Here is a 24059-nt window from a genome sequence, read left to right as displayed (position 1 = left end):
AGCGTGCCACCACGCCCGGCTTCCTACTTTTTATTTGGAAACAGGGTTTCACTTGGTTGATGAAAGTCTCACTACTAGCAGAGATTATCCTGGAACCTGGATACTCCTGTCTTAGCCTCCCAAGTACTGGGATCACAAGCGTGCACCACCATGCCGGGTTAGAATGTTCACTTGACATGCTGTTGATTATTGCTAAATGGCCCCCAAAGGGAACACACTTATAGAACTTGCAGGGACAGTGTTGATTGCCTTAGGTCCTGTCATCAGCCTTCGCTTCAGCCAAGTCCAAATATCTCTGCCAGGAACACATCCTCTCCTTTCACGGTCTTTTATTTGTGCACCTTGGCACAGTTTTTTTCCATGTACAGGTTTTATTGACTTGAGTTCCTTTTTATAGGCTTGAACCCCCAGTCACATAGACTTTTTTTAATGCATCACTGGGCCTGACTTTATGTGCGTATTTTGCATCAAGACGTTTTCAGTACTAGTTAGTTTCCTTCTGTCCCCTGATTCTCTGTCCAGCAAGAGTCTCCAAAGGCTAAGTCCAGTAATCAAAAAAGCAGGCTCTACTTTTTTCCAAAGTGTCTAGGTTTCAGGGTGGTTGTAGTGGCGCATACTTGTAATCCCAGGACCTAGGAGGCTGAAATAGAAGGATCACAGGTTCAAATCCAGCCTCGGAAACTTAGTCTCTCTGCAACTTAATGAGACCCTGTTTCCAAATAAAAATTTAAAAACTCAGGCTCAGGGTGTAGCTCAGAGGTAAAATGCTCCTGGGTTCAATTCCCAGTATCACACACACACACACCACACACACACACACACACACACAGACACACACACACACACACACACACACACACACACACACAAAGGGATGGAGGTGTAGGTTGGAGGTAGAATGCCCCCTGGCTCAATTTCCAGTACCACCAAAACCCAAAATAGACAGACATAGACATAGACACACACACACACACACACACACACAGACACACACACACAGACACACACACACACACACACATATATGCATAAAGTCAGCCCATGACCTCTTACCTTTCCTCCTGTTCCTAATATTCATCAAGATAAGCAAAATAGAGCTTATTCTTTTTTTTTCAGCACTGGGGATGGAACCCAGAGGCATTCTACCTCCGAGCCATACTCCCAGCCCTATATTTTTATTCTTTATTTTGAAACAGGGTCTCTCTGAGTTACAAAGGGCCTCACTAAGCAGCCGAGGCTGTCCGCAAACCGCGATCCTCCTGTTTTCAGCTTCCCAAATGCTGGAATTACAAGCGTGCACCATCGTGCCCAGCTTATTCTTTATTTTGAAACAGGGTCTCACTAAGTTATGGAGGGCCTCACTAAATAGCTGAGGCTGTCCACGAACCGGTGATCCTCCTGTCTCAGCCTCTCAAGTCCTGGGATTACAAGCGTGCACCACCACCCCTGGATAAAATAGAGCTTTCTTATATGCCAAGGTCTATGCCTTACTATCTGTAGGGCAGAATCTTCCTCTCTATCCATTTATCCAAGCATTTACTACCGTATGCCTATCACAGAGAGCAGATCTGGAAATAGCCATGGGGGTGGTGAGGGCTATAACAGCGGTGTGTACAAGTTGCTGAGGGTGTTATTAGTGCTGTGTGTGGGGTCGGTATACTGTGGGGATCTTGCAAGAAGACTTCTGAATAGGGTGGACAAACGTGTCCTAGGTTTCCACTTGAGACTTTCCTGAGTCTAAAACAAAGTCCTGTGCCCTGGGAACACCCCTTAGACCAGCAAACCAAGACAGTTTGTCATTCCAGCGGCAGGAATGGAGCACTGGAACAGAGCGCTGGGAATTGACCAAGGTGCGAATCTACTCAGCCAGGCGAAAGTCCTTGGCTGTTTATGAAGCTACTGTTGAGGAAGTTTCCAGCTGCTGGCCCTGTCAGTATTTACCCCTTCTCCCTGGGAAAGCGCACGTTCAGCGGCGTCAGGGCGAGGTTGCTGTGTGCTCTTGAGATTATTTTGGAGCTCATATTCCGTAGGAATTCCTAGAATGAGGAACTTTCAAAGGAAATCATTAATACATTTTAAAAATGCAGCTTCCTCTTCATTTTAGAATCTGTCTGCCAGGCTTTAAACCATTTCTCCAAAGGATCATCCAACAGCAAGCTTTTTAAAAAAAAAATCCCCTGGCCGAGCTATTATATTTCAGTGACCCTTATCGTTTTGAAGGCAAGTTCATTTCTCAGTAGAGATGGAGCCACCGAGTCTCTTAACCACAATTCATTTGCTTTTGTGTATTTCGGTGTTGCTTCCTCTTTTTGTTTTGAGGAGAGTTTCCCTCTAATTTGAGCATTTCCTTTTCACATATCAATGTCATTAAAAGGGGCAGCAGAGGCCAAGCAGGCCTTGGTAGATGGACTATGCAGAAGCAGTAGTGTGATTTTAGTGTCAATTTGGGAGCATATGTTGAAATACTGCTTCTAATATGTGCACTTGAAATAATGTTTAAGAGCCGGGCGTGGCGGCGCATACTTGTAATCTCAGCATTTGGGAGGCTGAGACAGGAGGGTCACAGTTCGTGGACAGCCTCAGCTACTAAGTGAGGCCCTTTGCAACTCAGTGAGACCCTGTTTCCAAATAAAGAATAAAAATAGGGCTGGGTGTATAGGAGGTAGAATGCCTCTGAGTTCTATCCCCAGTACTGGAAAAAAAAAAAAAAAGTTCAAGCCAGGCATGGTGGTGCATGTTTGGAATCCCAGTACTTAGGAGGCTGAGACAGGAAAATCATAGTTTTGTGGCCAGCCTCAGCAATTTAATGAGGCTCTCAGCAACTTAGTGAGAGCCTATTTCCAAATAAGAAATAAAATCAGGCTGGGAGTGTAGCTTAGAGGTTAGATGCCTCTGGGTTCAATTCCCAGTAGCAACCAAACAAAAAATATATAATAATGTTCAGCTGGGCGTGTGGTGCACTCTTGTAATCCCTGTACTTTGGAGGCTGAGACAGGAAGATTGCAGGTTAGAGGACAGCCTCAGCAAGTAGTGAGGCTCTCATCAACCTTGCAACATCCTGTTTCAAAATAAAAATAAAATAGGGCTGGGGATGTAGCTCAGTGGTAGAATGCCCCTGGGTTTCATCCACAGTCTCACACACACACACACACACACACACACACACACACACACACACACACAATAATAGTGTTGAAGCATTATAATTTTAATGCAAGTATAATAAATAACTTTATGCCTTTGTGAATAGTATATTAAGTGTATTTAAAAGTGATCAATGTAGCCGGGCGTGGTGGCGCATGCTTGTAATCCCAGCATTTGGGAGGCTGAGACCGGAGGATCGCGGTTCGCGGACAGCCTCAGCTACTTAGTGAGGCCCTCCGCAATTTAGTGAGACCCTGTTTCAAAATAAAGAACAAAAAATAGGACAGCGGGTGTAGCTCGGAGGTCAAATGCCCCTGGTTTCCATCCCCAGACCCCCCCCCCCAACACAAAAAGTGATCAATGTATGTATTGGTGATTTGGGGGACAGCTTGTCAGTAGATAGCTGCACTTCACTAAAACAAGGGAAATAAAGAGGATTTGGGGCAATTAAGATATATTAGGGTAAAAGTCAAAATGTGTTGTTTCCCAACATTGTAGAGTTGCTGCTGCTTCTCCTGGGAAATGGCTAAGTAAACTGCTGCCACCTGCAGCACTGGAGCAAGGGGGCTGAGCTGGTCTCTAAGATGAAAACCTGCCAGGGTACTGTCAATGAGAAAAGGAAGCTGCCGAGTGACAATGTAATAGTAGGCGACATGCATGCGTGTGTATCCATGCAAATGAAGAGAAAATGACTTGAAGACTAGGAACCTCCAGAAGCGGTTGTCTCTGGGGATGAGGCTAGAGCTAAGCTCTGTAAGCAAGCTCCTTTTCTACAAGGGAAACATTCATATCCATGATGGGATAAGTTAGCTTTGTTTGTTTGTTTGTTTGTTTATTTATTTATTTATTTTTGTGGTACTGGTGATGGAACCTAGGGGCCTTCTACCTCCATGCTACACCTCCAGACCTATTTTATATTTTTATTTGGAAACAGGGTCTCACTAAGTTGCTGAGAGCCTCACTAAGCTGCTGAGGCTGGCTTCGAACCTGCGATCCTCCTGTCTCAGCCTCCCAAGCTCTGGGATTACAAGTGTGTGCCACCACGCTGGGCTGTTAGCTGTGGTTTAGCACCTTCCTTCCTTCTTTCCTTCCTTCCTTCCTTCCTTCCTTCCTTCCTTCCTTCCTTCCTTCCTTCCTTTGTTGTACTGGGGATGGAACTGAAGGGCTTTCTATGTCTGAGCTATACCCGCCAGCCTGATTTTATTTTATTATTTTTTATTTTTTTGTGGTACTGGGGGTGGAACCCAACCCAGAGGCTTTCTACCTCCAGGCTATACTCCCAGACCTGTTTTATATTTTATTTGGAAACAGGGTCTCACCAAGTTGCTGAGAGTCTCACTAAGTAGCTGAGGCTGGCTTCGAACCTGCGCGATCCTCCTGTCTCAGCCTCCTAAGCGCGGGGATTACAAGCGTGCGCCACCACGCCCGAGTCATGGAGTCCTCACTAAGTTGTTGAGGCTGGCTTCAAACCTGTGATTTTTGTGTCTCAGCTTTCCATGTACTGGGGTTATGAGCGGGTACCACCATGCCCAGCTTTCATCCTTTGTCCTTTTTTTCCCTCTTGGTCTCCACTCCTCCTTCTACTTTTATGTTTAACAGAGGAAAGCCGAGTTTAAATCATGTAATGGGTCATATGTACACAGTATGTGATGCAATTCACTGTGTTTAGACAGCAGTAGAGGAGATAAGTCCAGGAGTTTAGAACACAGATGGGTGGGTCGGAGGTGAAAACCAGCCTGTGCAAAAGCAGGAGCTAGCTGGCCTCCTGGTTCTGGGTAATCTGCGCTCTGAACTTTGCTAGCCTTGGAGTCTCAGGGCCCTCAGTTATATTTGCTTATAAAACAAGGCTTTGAAGACCCTTCTTTTTTAATCCTTAAAGGTCTCCGATTTTGTTTGTTTATTTATTTATTTATTTATTTATTTATTTATTTATTTTTGTGGTGCTGGGGATTGAACCCAGGGGCATGACTCCAAGCTAATCCCCCAGCCCTATTTTATTTTATTTTTTATTTTGAAACAAGATGTCACTAAGTAGCTGAGAGTTTTTTTTCTTATTTATTTATTTATTTATTTATTTATTTATTTATTTTATTTGTGATACTGTGGATGGAAACCAGGGGCATTCTACCTCTGAGCGACACCCCAGCCCTATTTTTTTTATTCTTTATTTTAAAACAGGGTCTCACTGAGTTGAAAGGGCCTCACTACGTAGCTGAGGTGTTCTCTGCGACCTGCGATCCTCCTGTCTCAGTCTCCCAAATGCTGGGAGTACAAGCCTGCACCACCACGCCTGGCTTCTCTCTCCCTTTTCTGGTCCCATTGAAATGAGCAAAAGTCTTACTGTGTTTGTAGTACTTTGCCCTTTGCCCTTATTCCTCATTACCTACTTATTGGCAAATGAAAACTGGCTGTGTTTTCAAGACTGAAAACCACTCATCACTTGGGACACCTCTGACAATTTGTGTTCTCACTCAAGCCCACCAGTAGCTCCCAGGCCCAGGACTCTTATGTGGAAAGTGAAAGTTCTGTGTCACAGTGGACCAACTAGACGAAGGTACCACTTTCTCCAGCATGGTGTGGCCCCACTAGTGACCTTAATCCAGGTTTTTTTTTTTTTTTTCCCAGTGCTAGGAGTTAAACTTTGTATGTACTGGACAAATGCTCTACCACTGAGCTATACCCAAACTCTCAGTCCTGTTTTTTTTTTTTTTTTTTGTGTGTGTGGGTCTGGGGATGGAGCCCAGGGGTATTCAACCTCCGAGCTATACCCCCTGCCCTATTTTTTATTCTTTATTTTGAAACCGGGTCTCACTGAGTTGCAGAGGGCCTTACTAAGTAGCTGAGGTTGTCTGTGAACCGCAATCCTCCTGTCTCAGCCTCCCAGATACTGGGATTACAAGAGTGCGCCACCACGCCCGGCTTTTTTTTTTTTTTTTTTTTTTTTTAATGCAGTACTGGGGATGGAACCCAGGAGCAGAACCCAGGGGCATTCTACCTCCAACCTATACTTCAAGCCCAATTTTTTTTTTTTTTTTTTTTTTTTTTTGATGGTACTGGGGTTCCTAGAAGCCCTTCTACCTCCGGGCTACACTCCCAGACCTATTTTATGCATTTTTATTTTAATTTTTTTTGGTGGTACTGGGGTTCCTGGAAGCCCTTCTACCTCCAGGCTACACTCTCAGACCTATTTTTACATATTTATTTGGAAACAGGGTCTCCTAGGCCAGCATGCGTGGCTGACTTCGAACCTGCGCAATCCTCCTGTCTCTGCCTCCCAAGTGCGGGGATTACAAGCGTGCGCCACCACGCCCAGCTTTATTTTATGCATTTTTAGTTTTGGAAACAGGGTCTCTTAAGCCAGCGGGGCTGGCTTTGAACCTGCGCAATCCTCCTGTCTCTGCCTCCCAAGCTTGGGGATTACAAGCGTGCGCCACCACGCCTGGCATGCAAGCCCCATTTTTTATTCTTTATTTTGAAACAGGGCCTCACTGAGTTGCAAAGGGCCTCACTATGTAGCTGAGGCTGTCGTCAAACCCGGATCTTCTTGTCTCAGTTTCACGAATGCTGGGATTTCAAGTGTGTGCCACCAAGCCCAGCTTTCTCTTTATTTTTTAAGTCCTATTTCAGGGCGTCGCCCACTCCAGCCCCACTGTTTTGGCTCATTTCGACTCAGTTGTTGTCCTCGAGTTCTGTGACTTCCTCTGCATGTCCAGTCCTGCTCAAGGAGCTCCTTTTCAGCAGTCAAGAGACAAGACTTATTAACATGCTGGATGTCTCTACCGCTCCATTCCTTCTAGGACAGCCTTAGCGTAAGAACCAACACCAGAATATTGCCAGTGTTGGCAAAGTTAGGACCCTTGTGCACTGTTGGTGGGGATGTAAGAAACAACAGAAGCAACTGACCACTGTGGAAAAGGGTTTGGTGGCTCCTCCATAAGTGGAATGTGGAATTGCTGTATCAGTTGGTTCCTGCTGCTATAACAAAATATCTTAAACTAGCCAGGCGTGGTGGCACACGCTTGTAATCCCAGTACTTGGGAGGCTGAAGCAGGATGATCACAGGTTCTTGGCCAGCCTCAGCTATTTAGTGAGGCCCTACACAATTTAGTGAGACCCTGTTTCAAAATAAAGAATAAAAAATAGGGATGGGGGTGTAACTCAGAGGGAGAATGCCCCTGGGTTCCATCCCTAGTATTACAGACAAACAAACAAACAAACAAACAACAACAAAAAACTTAAAGTGGATGATTTATAGCCACAGGTGCTTCTTCCTCACAGTTCTGGACACTGGGAAGTCCAAGGCCAAGGTGCCAACAAACTTGCTGTCTGCCGAGGGCTCTGAAAAGAAAACAAGCAAACAAACAACCCAAATGTAAATGAGCAATTAAAAAAATAAAAGTGAGGTTCTGGAGTTCTGTTTTCCAATATCAATATGTCAGTTGGTGGCCACATGTGGCTTTTGAGTACAGGAAAGGAGGCGGGCCCCCACTGACACTTGCTGTATGAAATTTACACTGGACTGCAAAGCCTTGCATAAAGTCCCCCCCCCCTCTCTCTATACACACACACACTTGGCACTGGGGATTAAACCCAGGGACATTATACCTTGAGCTATACCCCCCAATCCTATTTTATTCTTTATTTGGAATGAGTCTAAGTTGCAGAGAGCCTTGCTAGTTGCTAAGGCTGGCCTTGAACCTGTGGTCCTACTATCTTAGCCTCCTAAGTAGAGGGATTACAGGTGTGTGCCACTGTACCCAGCTGATGTGTGTGTGTGTGGGGGGGGGCACTGGGAATTGAACCCAAAAGCCTTCTACCTTTGAGCCACACTCCCAGCCCAATTTTATTTATTTATTTATTTATTTATTTATTTATTTATTGCAGTACTGGGAATGGAACCCACAGGCATTCCAGCTCTGAACTACACCCCCAGCCTGATTTTTTTTTTTAATTCTTTATTTTGAAACAGGGCCTCACTGAGTTGCAAAGGGCCTCCACTAAGTAGCTGAGGCTGTCTGCGAACCAAGATCCTCCAGTCTCAGCCTCCCAAATGCTGGGATTACAAGCATGTGCCGCCATTCCTGGCTTTATTTTTTATTTTGAATCAAGACTTTGTTAGTTTGATGACAGTCTCGCTACCCAGCTGATATTAAAAAAAAAAAAATATTTTTGCAGTACTAGAGATTGAACTCCAGGGGCATTCTACCTCTGAGCTACACCCCTAGCCCTATTTTATTTATTTATTTATTTATTTATTTATTTATTTATATATTTACTTTTGTGGCACGGGGGTTTGAACCCAGAAACATTCTATCTCTAACCAAACCCCCAGCCCAATTTTATTTCTTATTTGGAAACAGGGTCTCACTAGGTTGCGGAGGGCCTTGCTAAGTTGTCCCGGCTGGCTTTGAACCTACAGTCCTCCTGTCTCAGCCTCCCAAGTACTGGGATTACAAGCGTGTGCCACCATGCCTGTCTTTATTCTTTATTTTTGAACAAGGTCTCACTAAGTTGCCAAGGGCCTCATTAAGTAGCTGAGGCTGGCTTTGAACCTGCGATTCTCCTGTCTCAGCCTCCCAAGTTACTGGGATTACAAGCATGGGCTACCATACCCAGCTTAAAAATTTATTATAAATTAAAAAATTTTTTGGCGATAGGGTCTCCCTAAATTGCCCAGGCCAGCCTTGATCCTTCTGCCTAGTCAGGTGTGTGGTACTTGGACCCTGTTCCAAATAAGAAATAAAATCAGGTTGGGGTGTAGCTTGAAGATAGAATGCCTCTGGGTTCAAACTGTAGTACCAAAAAAAAAAAAAAAAAAATCTCCTCTTGCCTTAGCCACCCTAGTAGTTTTCCTGGTTGTGTACAGAAAATCAATAAATAAAAAAAATAAAAAAGAGCAAATTCATTCAGTCCAGTTTGCCAAGGACTTGGCGCAAGCAGCTTTCTGTGTTGCCCTCGTACGTCCTGTTGATGATGTCGCTTTGCCCGTCCTCCTCCAGATCAGCAACGTCTTGTTTTTCGTCTTGCCGCCCATCTGCATGCGCTTGTTTCGTCAGTACGCGACGTGCTTCAACAGCGGCATCTACTTGATTTGGACTCTCTTAGTTGTCGTGGGTAAGCCATTCACGTGGGAACCTGGGCTGAAAGGGAGGAAATGGGGTTCTGCGCGTTTCCTGTCCGCTTTGAACCTAATGTTTTGTAAACCAGAGTCCCTCTGACGTCTCAGCAAAGTCTTTCTCTTGGCGCCAAAAGGAGGGCTCCTGACAGCGAGGCCTGCCTCGCCGCTGTGTCCTGATTGCGCTCGGACTGCGCTGTGGACCGGCATCGGTGTTGTGCTAGTGCAGTTTTCTGAGAACATCTAAAGAAAGTTATGGGAAACAATTGAACTCTGTGAGACTGTGGTTTCCAGTGGACCTAAATGAAAACGAAACAGAACAACAACAACACAAAAAACTATGTGGATCTTGGTCCCTCATTGTTCTGTGAAACAGTTGTGTAATTTCCATTTCCTCTCCCAGGCAGACTGGGAATTCTTAACAGTGAGATAATGTTGGCTTTGATTTATTGCCTGTTCTCATGAAATCTCAGTGGAAGACAGAATGTGCCTCACTGTGGGATTATTGCAGTTCCGCTGTGCTGATATTTGGGCCCTACTGGAAATTCTCTTTCTAGACTTGAGGTCTGTGTGCTGGGTGGTGTGAATTTCTTTCTTCAGTGTCTGTTTTCAGAGAGAAAGAGAGTGATCAGGTGATTCTGAGAGCAGATGGGGACGGGCTGTCCAGAGGCAGTGCATTGAATTTGTAGTCTGTTCTTCTGTGCTGACAATTTTTTATTGGTTATAATCAATTCTAGGAATTGGCTCTGTCTACTTCCACGCGACCCTCAGCTTCCTGGGTCAGATGCTTGATGAACTTGCCATCCTTTGGGTTCTGATGTGTGCTCTGGCTATGTGGTTCCCCCGAAGGTACCTACCAAAGGTCTTCAGGAATGACAGGTAAGCTAACGTTGAACACTTTTGTCTTTTGCCGCTAGGTGGAATACCCAATATGATGGTGTGTACAACAAACAAAATAGCATGTGAAGGAGCTCAGCCCAGAGATAAGCGTGTACGTTTTAAATACCTGCTGATTTCCATCATCTGTCAGTATAATTAAGCCGACAGAAGAGGACCATTTAATAATGCTTGAGGAAGAATTTATATAATGGTAGGGACAAAAAGTAAAATATTTGATATTTGTTTGATATGAACAAGAATGAAAAGCTTTCAGTGGAAGATGCATTTCGTACTGGTAATACAAACTTTGATTTCCTGCTGGTCCCTTTCTTTGAATGTAATTCAACTCTTAATATATATTTGTTCTACTACATGCAGTAGAATCCACACAGATGATTAGACTTAGGTAGTGGAAGAGTTAGTTTTCAAATTACATTGTTTTTTGCTTCTGAACACACACACACACACTTTCTCTCTCTCTCTCTCTCTCTCTCTCTCTCTCTCTCTCTCTCACACACACACACACACACACACACACACACACACACACACATCCCATACCCCTCCCAAACTGGCAATCCAGAATTTCAGGAAGAGATGTACTGTGTTAAGGTTATATAGTTATTTGCTTACTACTTTTGAACACTTTTTTGTTCTATAAATTTTTTCTAAACACTGGTATATATCTGTGAACAAAACAGAAGAGTTTCTTCCTCTAATAAGCTTGCACAGAAGTGGGGAGATTACATATCAACAAACAAAAATGTGATATCAGACCATGTTAGTAAGGGCTGTGTTGCAATAATGAAGCTGGGTTGGCTGTGGCAGTGGTTTGGGGCTCTGATTTAGAGTTGGGCCACAGAGAGCTCTTCTGAGGAAGGTATGTGAGGTTTGTTCCAGTCTGAGGGTACAGAGAAAAACCACCCTAATTAAAAATTAGAAATGTCTCCTAAAAGCTGGGTGTGATGGCTCATGCTTGGAATCCCACTGCTTGGGATGTTGAGGCAGAAAGATCACAGGCCAGTGGCCAGCCTCAGCAACATAGTGAGGCCCTCTGCACCTTAGCGAAATCCTGTTTTCAAATGAAATAAACAAATAGGGCTGGGGGTGTAGCTTAAAGGTAGAATGCTTCTGGGTTCCATTCCTAGCACTCCACTAACCCCAAAAAAGAAATGTTCCCCAAACACAATACTCTTCTATTTCCCTGCAGGATACTGTATTTTATCTGTCTACCGATTATCTATCTATCTATCTATCTGTCTGTCTGTCTGTCTGTCTGTCTATCTATCTATCTATCTATCTATCTATCTAGTAGGTGGATGAATTGTCTAAAAATATGGATTCAAGGAAGCAAGCTATACACCCAGGAAAGAGTTATACCAGGAAGAAAAAAAAAAAAAAGATTCATTAGCCTGGTGCTGATACAGGAGGATTGTGGACTTGAGGCCAGCCTCAGCAATTTAGGGAGATCCTCAGAAATTTGGCAAGACCTAAAATAAAAAATAAAAAGAAGAACCGGGAGTGGAGGTGCACACTTGTAATCCTAGCATTTGGGAGGCTGAGACAGGAGGATCGCGGTTCACAGACAGCCTCAGCTACTTACGCCCTCCACAACTCAGTGAGACCCTGTTTCAAAATAAAGAATAAAAAATAGGGCAGGGGGTCTAGTTTGGAGGTCGAATGCCCCTGGGTTCCAGCCCCAGTACTGCAAAAAAAAAAAAAATAATAATAAATAAATGAAGATTAAGGTTGCTCTTTGTGGACTGAGGTGGAGTGTTTATGAAAAATACAGGCTACAAGCCAGGTGTGGTAGCACAGGCCTGTAATCTTGGTACTTGGGAAGCAGAGACAGGAAGATCACAGGTTCAAGGCCAGCCACAGCAATTTAGCAAGGCCATCAGCAATTTAGGGAGACCCCCCCCCTTTTTTTTTGCGGGTCTAGGGATGGAGCCTAGGAGCATTCGACCTCTAAGCTATACCCCCTGCTCTACTTTTTATTCTTTATTTCGAAACAGGATCCCACTAAGTTGCAGAGGGCCTCACTAAGTAGCTGAGGCTGTCTGCGAACCACGATCCTCTGGTCTCAGCCTCCTGAATGCTGGGATTACAAGCATCCGCCACCATGCCCAGCATGGAGACCCTTTTTTGAAATAAAAAAATAAAATAGGGCTGGGGATGCAGCTTAGAGGGAAAATGCCCCGGGTTCAATCACCTGTACCGCAAACAAGACAAACCCAAAAACTGGTTGCAAAGAGCATGTTGTAGAATTTTGTGTCTGATGTCCTCCTTTAGATGAATGAACTCAACTCTTTTGAGCGTGCTGTCTGTACGTGTACAGATGTGCCTGGGAGGATGAGGACACCAAGCCACTGCCCTCGGCTCCTCTTGGTCACTGATGCAGAGAGACTTCCCTGTTTATCTTTAATCTGAACTGCTCGATTTTTTTTAAACAAGGAGCATGTTAATTTTACTAAAAATTTATGTGAGGCAGGGAGAAAACACGTTCTAAATGGGTTAGCTATACATTCTTTATCCTGGGAGGCAGGATTTGAATTACATAATATTATCTCTGAGTACTATCTAGCAGATAGAAGTACAGTTAAGAAGGTTACTTATCAAAAGATGAGAAAGGTCTTGGTTTTAAATGAAATTTGGTTCTCTCCTTTTTCTTTTTCCCTCAGTACTGGGGATGGAAACAGGATCCCACTGAGTTGCAAAGGGCATCACTAAGTAGCTGAGGCTATCCGCAAACCTGCAATCCTCCTTTCTCAGCCTCCTGAATGCTGGGATTACAAGAGTGTGCAATCATGCCTGGCTATGGTTCTCAATTAGCAGAGAAAATATGTTTTAATTTTTTTTTTAAGCCAGGTGTGGTGGTGCACGCTTGTAATCTCAGTACTTGGGAGGCTGAAACAATAGGATCACAAGTTCACGGCCAGACTCAGCTATTTAGCGAGACCCTATGCAACTTAGTGATACCCTATTTCAAAATAAAGAATAAAAAATCAGAGTATCTTAAAGGTAGGATGCCCCTGGGTTCAAGCCCCAGTACCTGTCTCAGCCTCTCAAGTACTGGGGTTACAAGCGTGCACCATCATGCTTGGCTCTTTGGTTTCCTTGTTGATCCTCAGGAGAAGGGCCAGAGAGAGGTGGAGAGCATCAGGGAGGGCCATGAAGTGTTTTTGTGGGTGGGGACTTTGAGACTCTGCTTGAAAAATAGGCCACTTGCGTTTTGGCTCTTCTTACCAGCTCTCAAGTGGCCATGGGTCACCTCTGTGCTCTCCCTGAGCCTGGCGTGCATTAGGTTGAGAGCTGAGCAACTCTTTCAAGTCCTATCCTAGGATATGATTTAAAAAAACAAAGAGACCATAATGTGGTGAGTGCTCTACCTGAGTCAGTGCTCCTTCCTGCCAGAGTCCCGGGTGGGATTCGGAGATACTTGGACAGACTGATGGAGGGAATGGGCATGGAGAATCTCTTTTTTCCTTTCCTTTCCTTTCCTTTCCTTTCCTTTCCTTTCCTTTCCTTTCCTTTCCTTTCCTTTCCTTTCCTTTCCTTTCCTTCCCTCCCTCCCTCCCTCCCTCCCTCCCTCCCTCCCTCCCTCCCTTTCTCTCTCTCTCTCTCTCTCTCTCTCTCTCTCTCTCTCTCTTATTTCTTTCCCTTTCTCTCTCTCTCTTCTTTCTTTCTTCCTTCCCTCTCTTTCTCTCTCTTTCTTTCTTAATCCTCAGTTACACATACACACATACCCAAAAAACAAAGCACACAACTACAGGGTTGAACTGGTTCTCTGAGGTCCCTTCCAGAACTAAGTGCTGTGGTTCTGTGGTTATCAAGAGCTACCTGCTCAAAACAGGTTATGCTTCGGTATTAACCAGTAAAGTAGTGGATCCCAAATGGGGACATTTTCATCTCTGAAGGGACCTCAGAGAACCTTCTGGACATGTTTTTAGTGCTCACAATGATGGAAAGTTTTATCATCCCTAAATTCCATTTCATTTCAGAAGAATAAAAGGGGCATTGCCAAATATTCAGTATAAAAAAGCGCACAACAGGGTCTGAGAGGGTTGCAAACCACTGCTTTAAAGCTAATGATGGCAACATTCAACATGACAATGATAACAAATCACAGCTTTATTATGATATTGCTATGTTGGCATTTGGTTGCTAGAGTTTGGTTTGAAGTGGCAAACCCAAACAAGAGGAAGGGCACCAAGAGCTCCCGACCTTGCGTTCCAGTGTGAGATCCTGTGGGCTGGAAAGTTGAAGACTGGGCCAGAGGCTGCAGTGGGGTTGCCTGTCATAACAGTTCAGGAAACACCCTGTCAGGTCCTTGATCCTGGAACTTTCTCTCGTCCCAGGGGCCTCTGGTGGCTCAGGCCTGTTGGGCTTTCTGCTGGCCATGTGACCTCTGTTTACTTCTGCTGGTTGCAGAGTTGTGTGCTGGAGGATGTCCTCTTTGGCCAGTACATTCCTCCACACCCTCTGGAGAGGAGGTGTCTGTGGGTGGTCTCCCAAAGAAAGCCTGTTTCACCAAGCCTGTGCCTTTGAACGACTTGGCAGTACTCTGCAGAGCCTTTGAGGATTGCGACACCAGCTCCATTTGATTCTCCCAGAAAGCATGATATTATCAACGACAAGAATATTTTATTTTATTTTTTGTGGTATTGTGAATTGAGCCCAGGGACATTTTATTTTTATTTTGAAACAGGGTCTTGCTAGGCTGATGAGAGCCTCACTGCTTGCTGAGGCTGTCCTTGAAGCTGTGGTCCTCCTGTCTCAGCCTCCCAAGTATAAGGATTGCAGGCATGCACCACAACATTTGGCTGCAACAATACTATTTTCTTTGTGTGTGGCACTAGAGATTGAACCCAGAAGCTTCTACCTCTGAGCTATACCCCAGCTCTATTTTACTTTTTGTGTGTGTGGTGGTGGTACTGGGGTTTCTGGAAACCCTTCTACCTCCGGGCTACACTCCCAGACCTATTTTATATTTTTATTTGGAAACAGGGTCTTTAAGCCAGCACGGCTGGCTTCGAACCTGTATGATCCTCCTGTCTCTGCCTCCCAAGCGCAGGGATTACAAGTGTGTGCCACCACACCCGGCCATCCCCCAGCTCTATTTTTCATTCTTTATTTTATTTTTTGCGGTATAGGGAATGGAACCCAGGGACACTCTACCTTTGAGGTACACTCCCAGCCCTATTTTATATTCTTTATTTTTTTGAAACAGAATCTCACTGAGTTGCAGAGGGCCTCACTAAGTAGAAGAGGCTGGCTGTGAACCGTGATCCTCCTGTCTCAGCCTCCCAAGTACTGGGATTGCAAGTGTATGATACCATGCCTGGCTAACAATACTATTTTTTAAAATAGTATTTGTTCTCAAAATAATACTAATAATGAGAATGGGAATAATGAGTTTTATTTTCTGGTACGGGGGATTGAACCCAGGACATTCTATCTCCCAGGAATACTCCCAGGACTATTTTATTTTATTTGGAACCAGGGTCTTGCTAAGTTGCTAAAAGCTTCATTAACTTGCTGAGGTTGGCTTTGAACCTGTGATCTGCCTGTCTCAGCCTCCCAAGTACTAGGATTTCAAGTGTGTGCCACCACTCTTGGTTTGGAATAATAGATTTTATTAGCACATAATGTATCAATCACTGTGCTAAGGGCCTTAATGCTCTCAAGAATACCAAGGTACTGGTGCTTTAATTTTTCTGTAGGAAAAGCTTGAAGAGTTATTTGCCAAAGACTCCAGAGCTACTAAATGGTGAGGGCAGGATTCAAATACAAAAATCTGTCTAACTGAAACACCCATGCCTCCATCCTACCCTATAGGGTATAGGGAGGTGATACACTTTGGAAATTACATATATATATAATTGTGGCATTTGGGATTGAACCCAGAGGCATTCTACCTCTGAGCTATAACCCCAGCCCAATTTTTTATTCTTTATTTTGAGACAGGGTCTCACTAAGTTGCAGAGGGCCTGCCTCACTATGTAGCTGAGTCTGGCTGTGAACCTGTGATTCTCCTATCTCAGCCTCCCAAGTACTGGGATTACAAGCATGCACCACCATGCCCGGCTTGGAAATTTTTGATTATGTGTTTATCCATTCTAAATAAAAATATTAAAAGAAAAAGAAAAAAAAAGAAACCCAAAGAGACAAAAAGGTGGAAAATGTATGAGAATATGTAAAGGATGTGGAATACAAAGAGAAAGTAAAGAAAGAGATGCAATGGGCATCCCAGAAGGAGAGAAGAAAAAAAATAGGGTGGAAATGAACCAACCAAAAGGCCAGAAAGAGCCAGGTGTGGTGGCCCATGCTTGTAATCCCAGCATTCAGGAGGCTGAGACCCAAGGATCAAGGTTTGCGGACAGCCTCAGCTACTTAGTGAGGCCCTCTGCAACTTAGTGAGACCCTGTTTTAAAATAAAGAATAATAATTAAAAAAAAAAAAGGGCAGGGGGTTTATTTTGGTGGTTGAATGCTCCTTGGTTCCATCCCCAGAGCCACAAAAAAAAAAAAAAAAAAAAAAAAAAAAAAAAAGAGAGAAAGACAAAAGGCCAGAAAACCTTGAAATACCAGAACCTCAAACTCAGTGAAAGCATCTTGGGTCCCAAGGGCTGAGTGCTCGATGGCCTTGGGCCGTCATCTTCAGGCTGTAACAACTGCAGCCAAGGCCAGGAGAGAGCACACCACTCTCCTGAGGGTTTGCCGCCTGGATCCCTTCCCTTGTGTACTTTTTCCTCTGGTAGAAGTTCAGGACGGCAAGTCCTGTTCATTCCAGTCAGAAAGTTGGCAGCGAGCTCAATGATTTCCTATGCCTTGATGATGAATGGTTTTCCTATTTAAGAGATAAATTCATATCTTGAAGGTTCAATGCCCTTTTGATTTTTTTTTTTGTAATAAAATTTTATTCAAGTGAGTTTCCTACCTTTGACCTGTTCCAGGATTCTGGGCCAAAGCAAATTCCCCTAATGAGAAATAACAGAAGCTTCGGGAAAATCATGTGCCCCTCTGTTCAAGTCATGGATGAGGCCTTAGACGCCCTCTGGTCTAGTGTTTTCAGTTCATAGATCAGGTACCAGAGAGCAGAGGCCTCATGGCCAGGATCACGTCACCACTTCTGGCTCTTTCCTCCTCAAATGACCTCCACTGAGGAGCGTGAGGATAGTAGTAATGATTTTTCAAGATTTTTCAGGTCAAAAACGTGCCAAGACACATCAAAGTGCATGCCGGATTTGTAGGTTGTTAGTATAGATGCTATTCAAAACTGTTCACAAAATGTCTAGTTCTGTGTGCAGGATGCACAGAACGTTTTCCCCTATTTATTTACTTACTTATTTATTTTATGGCATGGGGGATTGATCTGAGTTATATCCCCAGCCCTATGTTATTTTTATTTTGAATCATGGTCTTGCTAAATTGCCGAGGGCCTTGCGTAGTTACTGAGGCTTGCCTCAAACTTGTGATTGCACTTGTCTCATCCTCCCAAGTAGTGGGATTACAGGCATGTGCTACCACGTCTGGCTACTTTTTATTTTGAAACAGGGTCTCACTAAGTTGCTGAGGCTGGTTTTGAACCTGCAATCCTCCTACCTAAGCCTCTCAGGTACTGGGATTTCAGGTGTGTACCACCACACCTGGCTTTTTTACCCTTTAATCTAGGAAGCTTTGTGGTTTATTAATGGTCTCTGCTTTTCTTATAAAAGTTCTGCATGTTCACCTGGTGGGACAGGGGTTGGCCCATACCCTTTGGGCCAGATGGGTTCAGTTGCGGATTTTATTGGCATGCTCACAGGCCCATTTGTTGGGTTACTTACCTTCTCTAAAGGCAGAGTTGAATAGCTGTGGCTGAGATCTTAGAGCCTGCAAAACCTAAAACATGTATTATCTGACCTTTTACAAAGAGTGTTTGTCAAACCCTGCTGTAGAACATCTGAAAAAAAAAAAAAAAACAAAACTACAGAAACACAACACTAGGAGAATGATTAACCCTATTTCACCCCAGAAATTTAGGTTGATTTTAATTTTACCATTCTGGGGCTGGGATGTAGCTCAGTGGCAAAGCGCCAGCTTTGCAGGTGTCGTGCTCTGGGTTCGATCCCTGGTAAAAAAAAAAAAAAAAAAAAAAAAAAAAAAAAAAAAGCTGGGCGTGGTGGCACACGCTTGTAATCCCCGCACTTGGGAAGCGGAGACAGGAGGATCGCGCAGGTTCGAAGCCAGCCGCACTGGCATAAGAGACCCTGTTTTAAAAATATAAAATAGGTCTGGGAGTGTAGCCCGGAGGTAGAAGGGCTTCCAGGAACCCCAGTACCACCAAAAAAAAAAAAAAAAAAAAGACAAAAAAAAGAACCCCTTTAATTTTACTATTCTCATGGTTAATTCTTTTGAAAATCTCCATTTCCCCAAGAAAAAATTCCTAGAAATGGAATCACTAAGCCAGGGGGCATGAATGGCTTTTGTATCCTTGGTACTTGGTGCACAGCCTCTGTTTAGTGTGCACCAATAGCAACTGGCTGTACTTGGCCAACATTAGTCAAATAAGAACTCATTTGCTAATGGATTTGGTTTTGCTTCCATGGATTCAGGGGCAGATTCAAAGCAGTGGTCTGTGTCCTGTCTGCGGTCACGACGTGCCTGGCATTTGTCAAGCCCGCCATCAACAACATCTCCCTGATGACACTGGGGGTCCCATGCACCGCGCTGCTCATTGCAGAGCTAAAGAGGTAGGCGCCTTTATTCCTGTTCACCGTTAGGCTGCCCCTGTGCTGGGAATGCCGTGTTTCTCTGCTGCCCTTCAGCTTGGAAAAGAAATGTTACTCCGTATGAAGAGTTGGTTCCTGGTTGCTGGATTGCAACAGGTTTGATGGTTTGGTACAAGATGTGAATGCTGAAACCGGGCGCATGCTTGTAATCCTAGCATTCAGGAGGTTGAAACCGGAGATCGCAGTTCGAGGATAGCCTCAGCTAATTAGTGAGGCCCTCTGCAACTCAGTGAGACCCTGTTTCAAAGTAAAGAATAAAAAATAAGGCGGAGGTGTAGCTCGGAGGTTGAATGCCCCTGGGTTCCATCCTCAGACCTGCAAAAAAAAAAAAAAAAAAAAAAAAAAAAAGGGGAGCGGCTGTTTAGTGGATGCTGTGTTGTTCTAATGATCACTTATCAAAAAGATCTCAGTGCTGAGACCAGGCTGCTAGATTTAATTCTGTAGGAGAGGGAATAGATTTGCCCCAGAGATGAGAATAAGGAAAAAAGGGAAGATGTAAAGAGACCATTGCAATCACACAGGAGGGAGAGGAACAGGGAAAAGGAATTTCTGTATACGCGGTAATACTATTGACTGTGATACTTTTTTTTTTTTTGTGGTACTGGGGGTGGAACCCAGGGGCTTTTCTACCTCCGGGCTATACTCCCAGACCTATTTTATATTTTATTTGGAAACAGGGTCTCACTAAGTTGCCGAAAGCCTCTCTAAGTAGCTGAGGCTGGCTTCGAACCTGTGCGATCCTCCTGTCTCAGCCTCCCAAGGGCGGGGATTACAAGTGTGCACCACCACGCCTGGTGACTGTGATACTTTTTCTGAGGCTCAGTGTCTCCTCGGCTCAGGGGATGCCATCATTACAGGCATCAACAGTTTGCTTTGGGGAGTTGTAAACCAAGAATCGGGTGGATGCCCAGAAACATTTCTTGTTTTAGCACTTGTGTGTATATAACTGTCTTCTAGCCCCAACTAATATACATGCAATCACTGCCCTTATTATATCTGTTGAAAACATATTTTTTCCTTGTGACCACTTTCCATTACTATACCTTTATTGGTGCATTCTAGCCTCACATCAGAATGTAGTTCATGGTGATGGTGACCGGCATGCACACAGCACTCGGTGGGCTTTCCCCGGCTTTCTCCCCATTCCTCCCTCTTCCCTATTAAGGATATTGAGAATGGCATTGGTTTTCTCATACACGTACACAATGTCTGTGGAAGTGTTTGCTTCATTAATTTTTCCTGTCCTCTCCTAACCCTCCCCTAGGCCACCTCCCTGGCTCCACTGGGGTTTCTCCTCCATTATTGAAAATCCTTCTTGTATCCCCATTACGCCCTGGCTTCCACATATGTGAGAAAACACACGGCTCTTCACTTTCTGTGACTGTTTGTAGCCACTTTAAAAATGCATTTCCTTTCCCATTTTGGGTAGTACTGGGGATCGAACCCAGGGGCATTCTACCTCAGAGCTGTACCCCCAGCCCTATTTTATTTTTATTTTGAAACAAGGTCTCACTAAGTTATGGAGGGCCTCACAAGTTGCTAAGGCTGGCTGTGAGCCTGTGATCCTCCTGTATCAGCCTCCCAAGTGCAGGGATTATGGGTGTGTGCATACCCAGCCCAGAAGGGTTCATAGCAGACCTGAATCTGCTCACATGCCTTCCTCACCCGACAGATTTTAGCTTTATTTATTTATTTATAGCCGGGCATGGTGGCACATGCTTGTAATCCCTGCGCTTAGGAGACTGAGACAGGAGGATCACACAGGTTCAAAGCCAGCCTCAGCTACTTAGAGAGGTTTTCAGCAACTTAGTGAGACCCTGTTTCCAAATAAAATATAAAATAAGTCTGGGAGTATAGCCCGGAAGTAGAAAGCCTCTGGGTTCCACCCCTAGTACCACCAAAAAAAAAAAAATTATTTATTTATTGGTCTTTTTGGCCCTGGGGATTAAACCCATGGTGTTGCGCTTGCAAAGCAAGCACTTTGCCACTGAGCTACATCCCAGCACAGACAGTGTTTGTTGGTCCTTAGTATCACCTACAGCAGCTCTTGATGGGAGATGCCTGGGAGAAGCTCAGGACGACACTGCAGGTACAGATGCCAGCTCTGGGTCAGCGTTGGTTTTGATTTGGGAGGTCAAGGATGGGGCTGGGGCATCTGTAGTGTTAAGATGCTCAAAAACCTGTCTGCCCAAGACTGGGGTGAAGGGGAGATAGGCATGTAAGCAGGTAGTAGAGAGAGTGATCGGGGTATGACTGCCAATAAGTAAAGGGTTTTTTGGAGTGAATGTTGCAAAAATTATACTTAGATTGTGATGATGGTTGAACAATTCTGGATATAAGAAAACACACTGAACTCTACACTTTATTTTTATTTTTTTGGTACTGGGGATTGAACCCAGAGGCATTCTACCTCCAAGTTATACCCCCAGCTAAATTTTATTTCTTATCTGGAAACAGGGTCTCATTAAGTTACAGAGAGCCTTGCTAAGTTGTTGAGGCTGGCTTCAAACCTGCAATCCTACTGTCTCAGCCTCCCAAGTACTGAGATTACAAGCATGTGCCACCAGGCTCAGCCTAACTCTACACTGTATTTTAATATATATATATATATATATATATATATATATATATATATATATATATTGGTGGTACTGGGGTTCCTGGAAGCCCTTCTACCTCCGGGCTACACTCCCAGACCTATTTTATACTTTTTATTTGGAAACAGGGTCTCTTAAGCCAGCGCTGCTGACCTCGAACCTGCGCGATCCTCCTGTTTCTGCCTCCCAAGCGCAGGGATTACAAGTGTGCGTCACCACACCCGGCTAACTCTACACTTTAAATGGAGAAATTTTATAATATGTAAAATATAGCTCAGCAAAGCTTTAAGACAAACAGACAAACACTTTCAGGAATATGCCCAGGTGATTTTGTGTGGCATCCATCTCTGTTTCAGAAACATTGAGCTGGTCTAAAGTATACATGCAGCTGGGCATGATGACACATGCCTGTAATCCCAGTACTTGGGAGGCTGAGATAGAAGGATGGTAGATTTGAGACCAGCCACAGCAACTTAGCCAGATTCTCAGCAACCCAGAGAGACCATGTTTTAAAGTAAAAAATAAAATAGGACTGGGAGTGTGGCTCAGAGGTAGAAAGCTCCCAGGGTCAATCTCCAGTATCACATTAAACAAACACAAACATCTAAGTAAACAAAATGCACATCGCAGGTGGGAGGGTATTCAGCCTTTAGAGGAAGCACGTCTCTACTTCATGGTCTCACACTGGAACCTGTGATTGTAAAGTGATATAAAGAGAAAGAATTTGCAGTCTTTAAAAAATAACTGGCCATCTTAACACCAAAAACTTAATGCCTAGTAAGTCTTTTTTTTTTTCTTTTGGTATTGGAGGTGGAACCCAGAGGCTTTCTACCTCCAGGCTATACTCCCAGACCAATTTTCTATTTTATTTGGAAACAGGGTCTCACTAAGTTGCTGAGAGCCTCACTAAGTAGCTGAGGCTGGCTTCGAACCCGTGTGATCCTCCTGTCTCAGCCTCCCAAGCGCAGGGATTACAAGCGTGCGCCACCACACCCGGCTCCAAGTAAGTCTTAAATCACGCACTACCATCAAGTATGTTTGTTCTTATAGAGACAATCCTTAATAAAGCTCATGTCCTAGATGGGTGTGGTGGCACATGCTTGTAATCCCAGTACTTGGGAGGCTGAGACCAGAGGATTGCAGGTTTGCAGCCAGCCAGCTACTTAGTGAGGCCTCCGCAACTTAGTGAGACTCTGTTTTGAAAATAAAGAATAAAAAATAGGGCTGGGGATGTAGCTCATAGGTAGAATACCCCTGAGTTCAATCCCCGATGCCACACACACAAAAAAAAGCTCATGTCCAACCATTGCCCTTCATGTTCTCTGACTCCATCATGTCTCTCTGATGCTGACATAACTGAACCTTCCTGTGGAGTTATTCTTCCCTCCATGGCTGCAGGATTACAGGTGTGTGCCACTGAACCTGGCTGAAATATTTTCTTTAAGGATCACTAATGGATTTGTTGTTGTTGTTGTTGGTACTGGGGTTCCTGGAAGCCATTCTACCTTTGGGCTACACACCCAGACCTTTTTTATACTTTGTATTTGGAAACAGGGTTTCTTAAGCCAGCGCGGCTGGCTTCAAACCTGCTGGATCCTCCTGTCTCCGCCTCCCAAGCGCAGGGATTACAAGCGTGCGCCACCACGCCCGGCCTAATGGATCTTTTAATACAGTCAATTTTAATCATATTTTGATGCAGAAAAGAAAATGTTAGTCACTTATTACATAAAATTAATATTTGACAGCACTTGAATATGTATATATATTTTCTTTTGAAACAGAGTCTTGCTAACTTGCTGAGAGCCTTGCTAAGTTGCTGATGCTGGTTTTGAACCTGCAATCCTCTTTTCTCAGCCTCCAAAGAACTGGGATTACAGGCGTGTGCCACCACACCTGGTCTAGCTGTTTCTTGAGAATTTACTGCAATCTGGCTTAGTTTTTACTCTGGAGTCTAATAATATGTTTTAGCTTATAATTTTGTTAAAAATAGCTTAAGAAAAGGGAAAATATTTTAAGTTCACAAACTTCTAATTGAGCCTGCAGGGGAGAAGAGTGGCGAGGCAGGCTCTCTACAATTTGAATCAATTCTGTTTCACAATTGTGATGTTTGAACAGGGAAAAGCACTTTCTTTTAATGCTCTAAGCTTTGCAAGTAATCACAGAGGAGGTGATTTCCCCTTTGAAGAAAGGACGAATCCATGCGTAAACTCTTTGACCTTGGAAAAGCTGGCCATACGTACAGCTAATTGGCAGTCATCGTCACATTAACCATTCATAACCATAGTCATAACCGTGGGCATCAGTCTCCTTTCCGTCTGGGGCCAGTCTTTCTCCCTGTTCGTTTCCTTTCACTCTCCTATACTCATTTTGGTCTTATAAACTGCCTGCGGTGTCGTCCCTCGCTCGGTAAGGTCCACCCTATCAGCCTGGAATCCCGGAGCTTCAGTCAAACAGGCTTCTGCTCCCCCCTCAAAACCCTTTTGGTATGTGCAGGTCCAGGGTCACTCCCCCCCCACCCCCCGCCCCGTAGCTGATGTGTTGTTCTCTTGGC

The 24059-nt window shown here is 44.3% G+C and overlaps 1 protein-coding gene across 2 annotated transcripts in view; it reads left to right on the top strand.

Annotated features, from left to right (window-relative positions):
* The window catches only part of ACER2 (alkaline ceramidase 2), a gene marked incomplete at both ends in the record, with an annotated part of 40743 nt that overhangs the window by 3980 nt on the left and 12704 nt on the right, over positions 1 to 24059 (top strand). The window contains 3 exons of one of the 2 annotated variants that reach the window (XM_080708532.1): positions 9144 to 9258; positions 9997 to 10138; positions 18735 to 18872. In XM_080708532.1, coding sequence (XP_080564658.1) covers positions 9144 to 9258; positions 9997 to 10138; positions 18735 to 18872 — 395 coding nt within the window. The remainder of the gene's footprint in view (positions 1 to 9143; positions 9259 to 9996; positions 10139 to 18734; positions 18873 to 24059) is intronic. The other variant, XM_080708533.1, reaches the window with a different exon arrangement.

This window comes from Muscardinus avellanarius (assembly GCF_963383645.1).
Source record: "Muscardinus avellanarius genome assembly, chromosome: 13".
NCBI classification, from domain to species: Eukaryota; Metazoa; Chordata; class Mammalia; order Rodentia; family Gliridae; genus Muscardinus; species Muscardinus avellanarius.
Note: the sequence above shows the minus strand (reverse complement) of the source record. Positions and strands in the feature narration are given on the sequence as shown.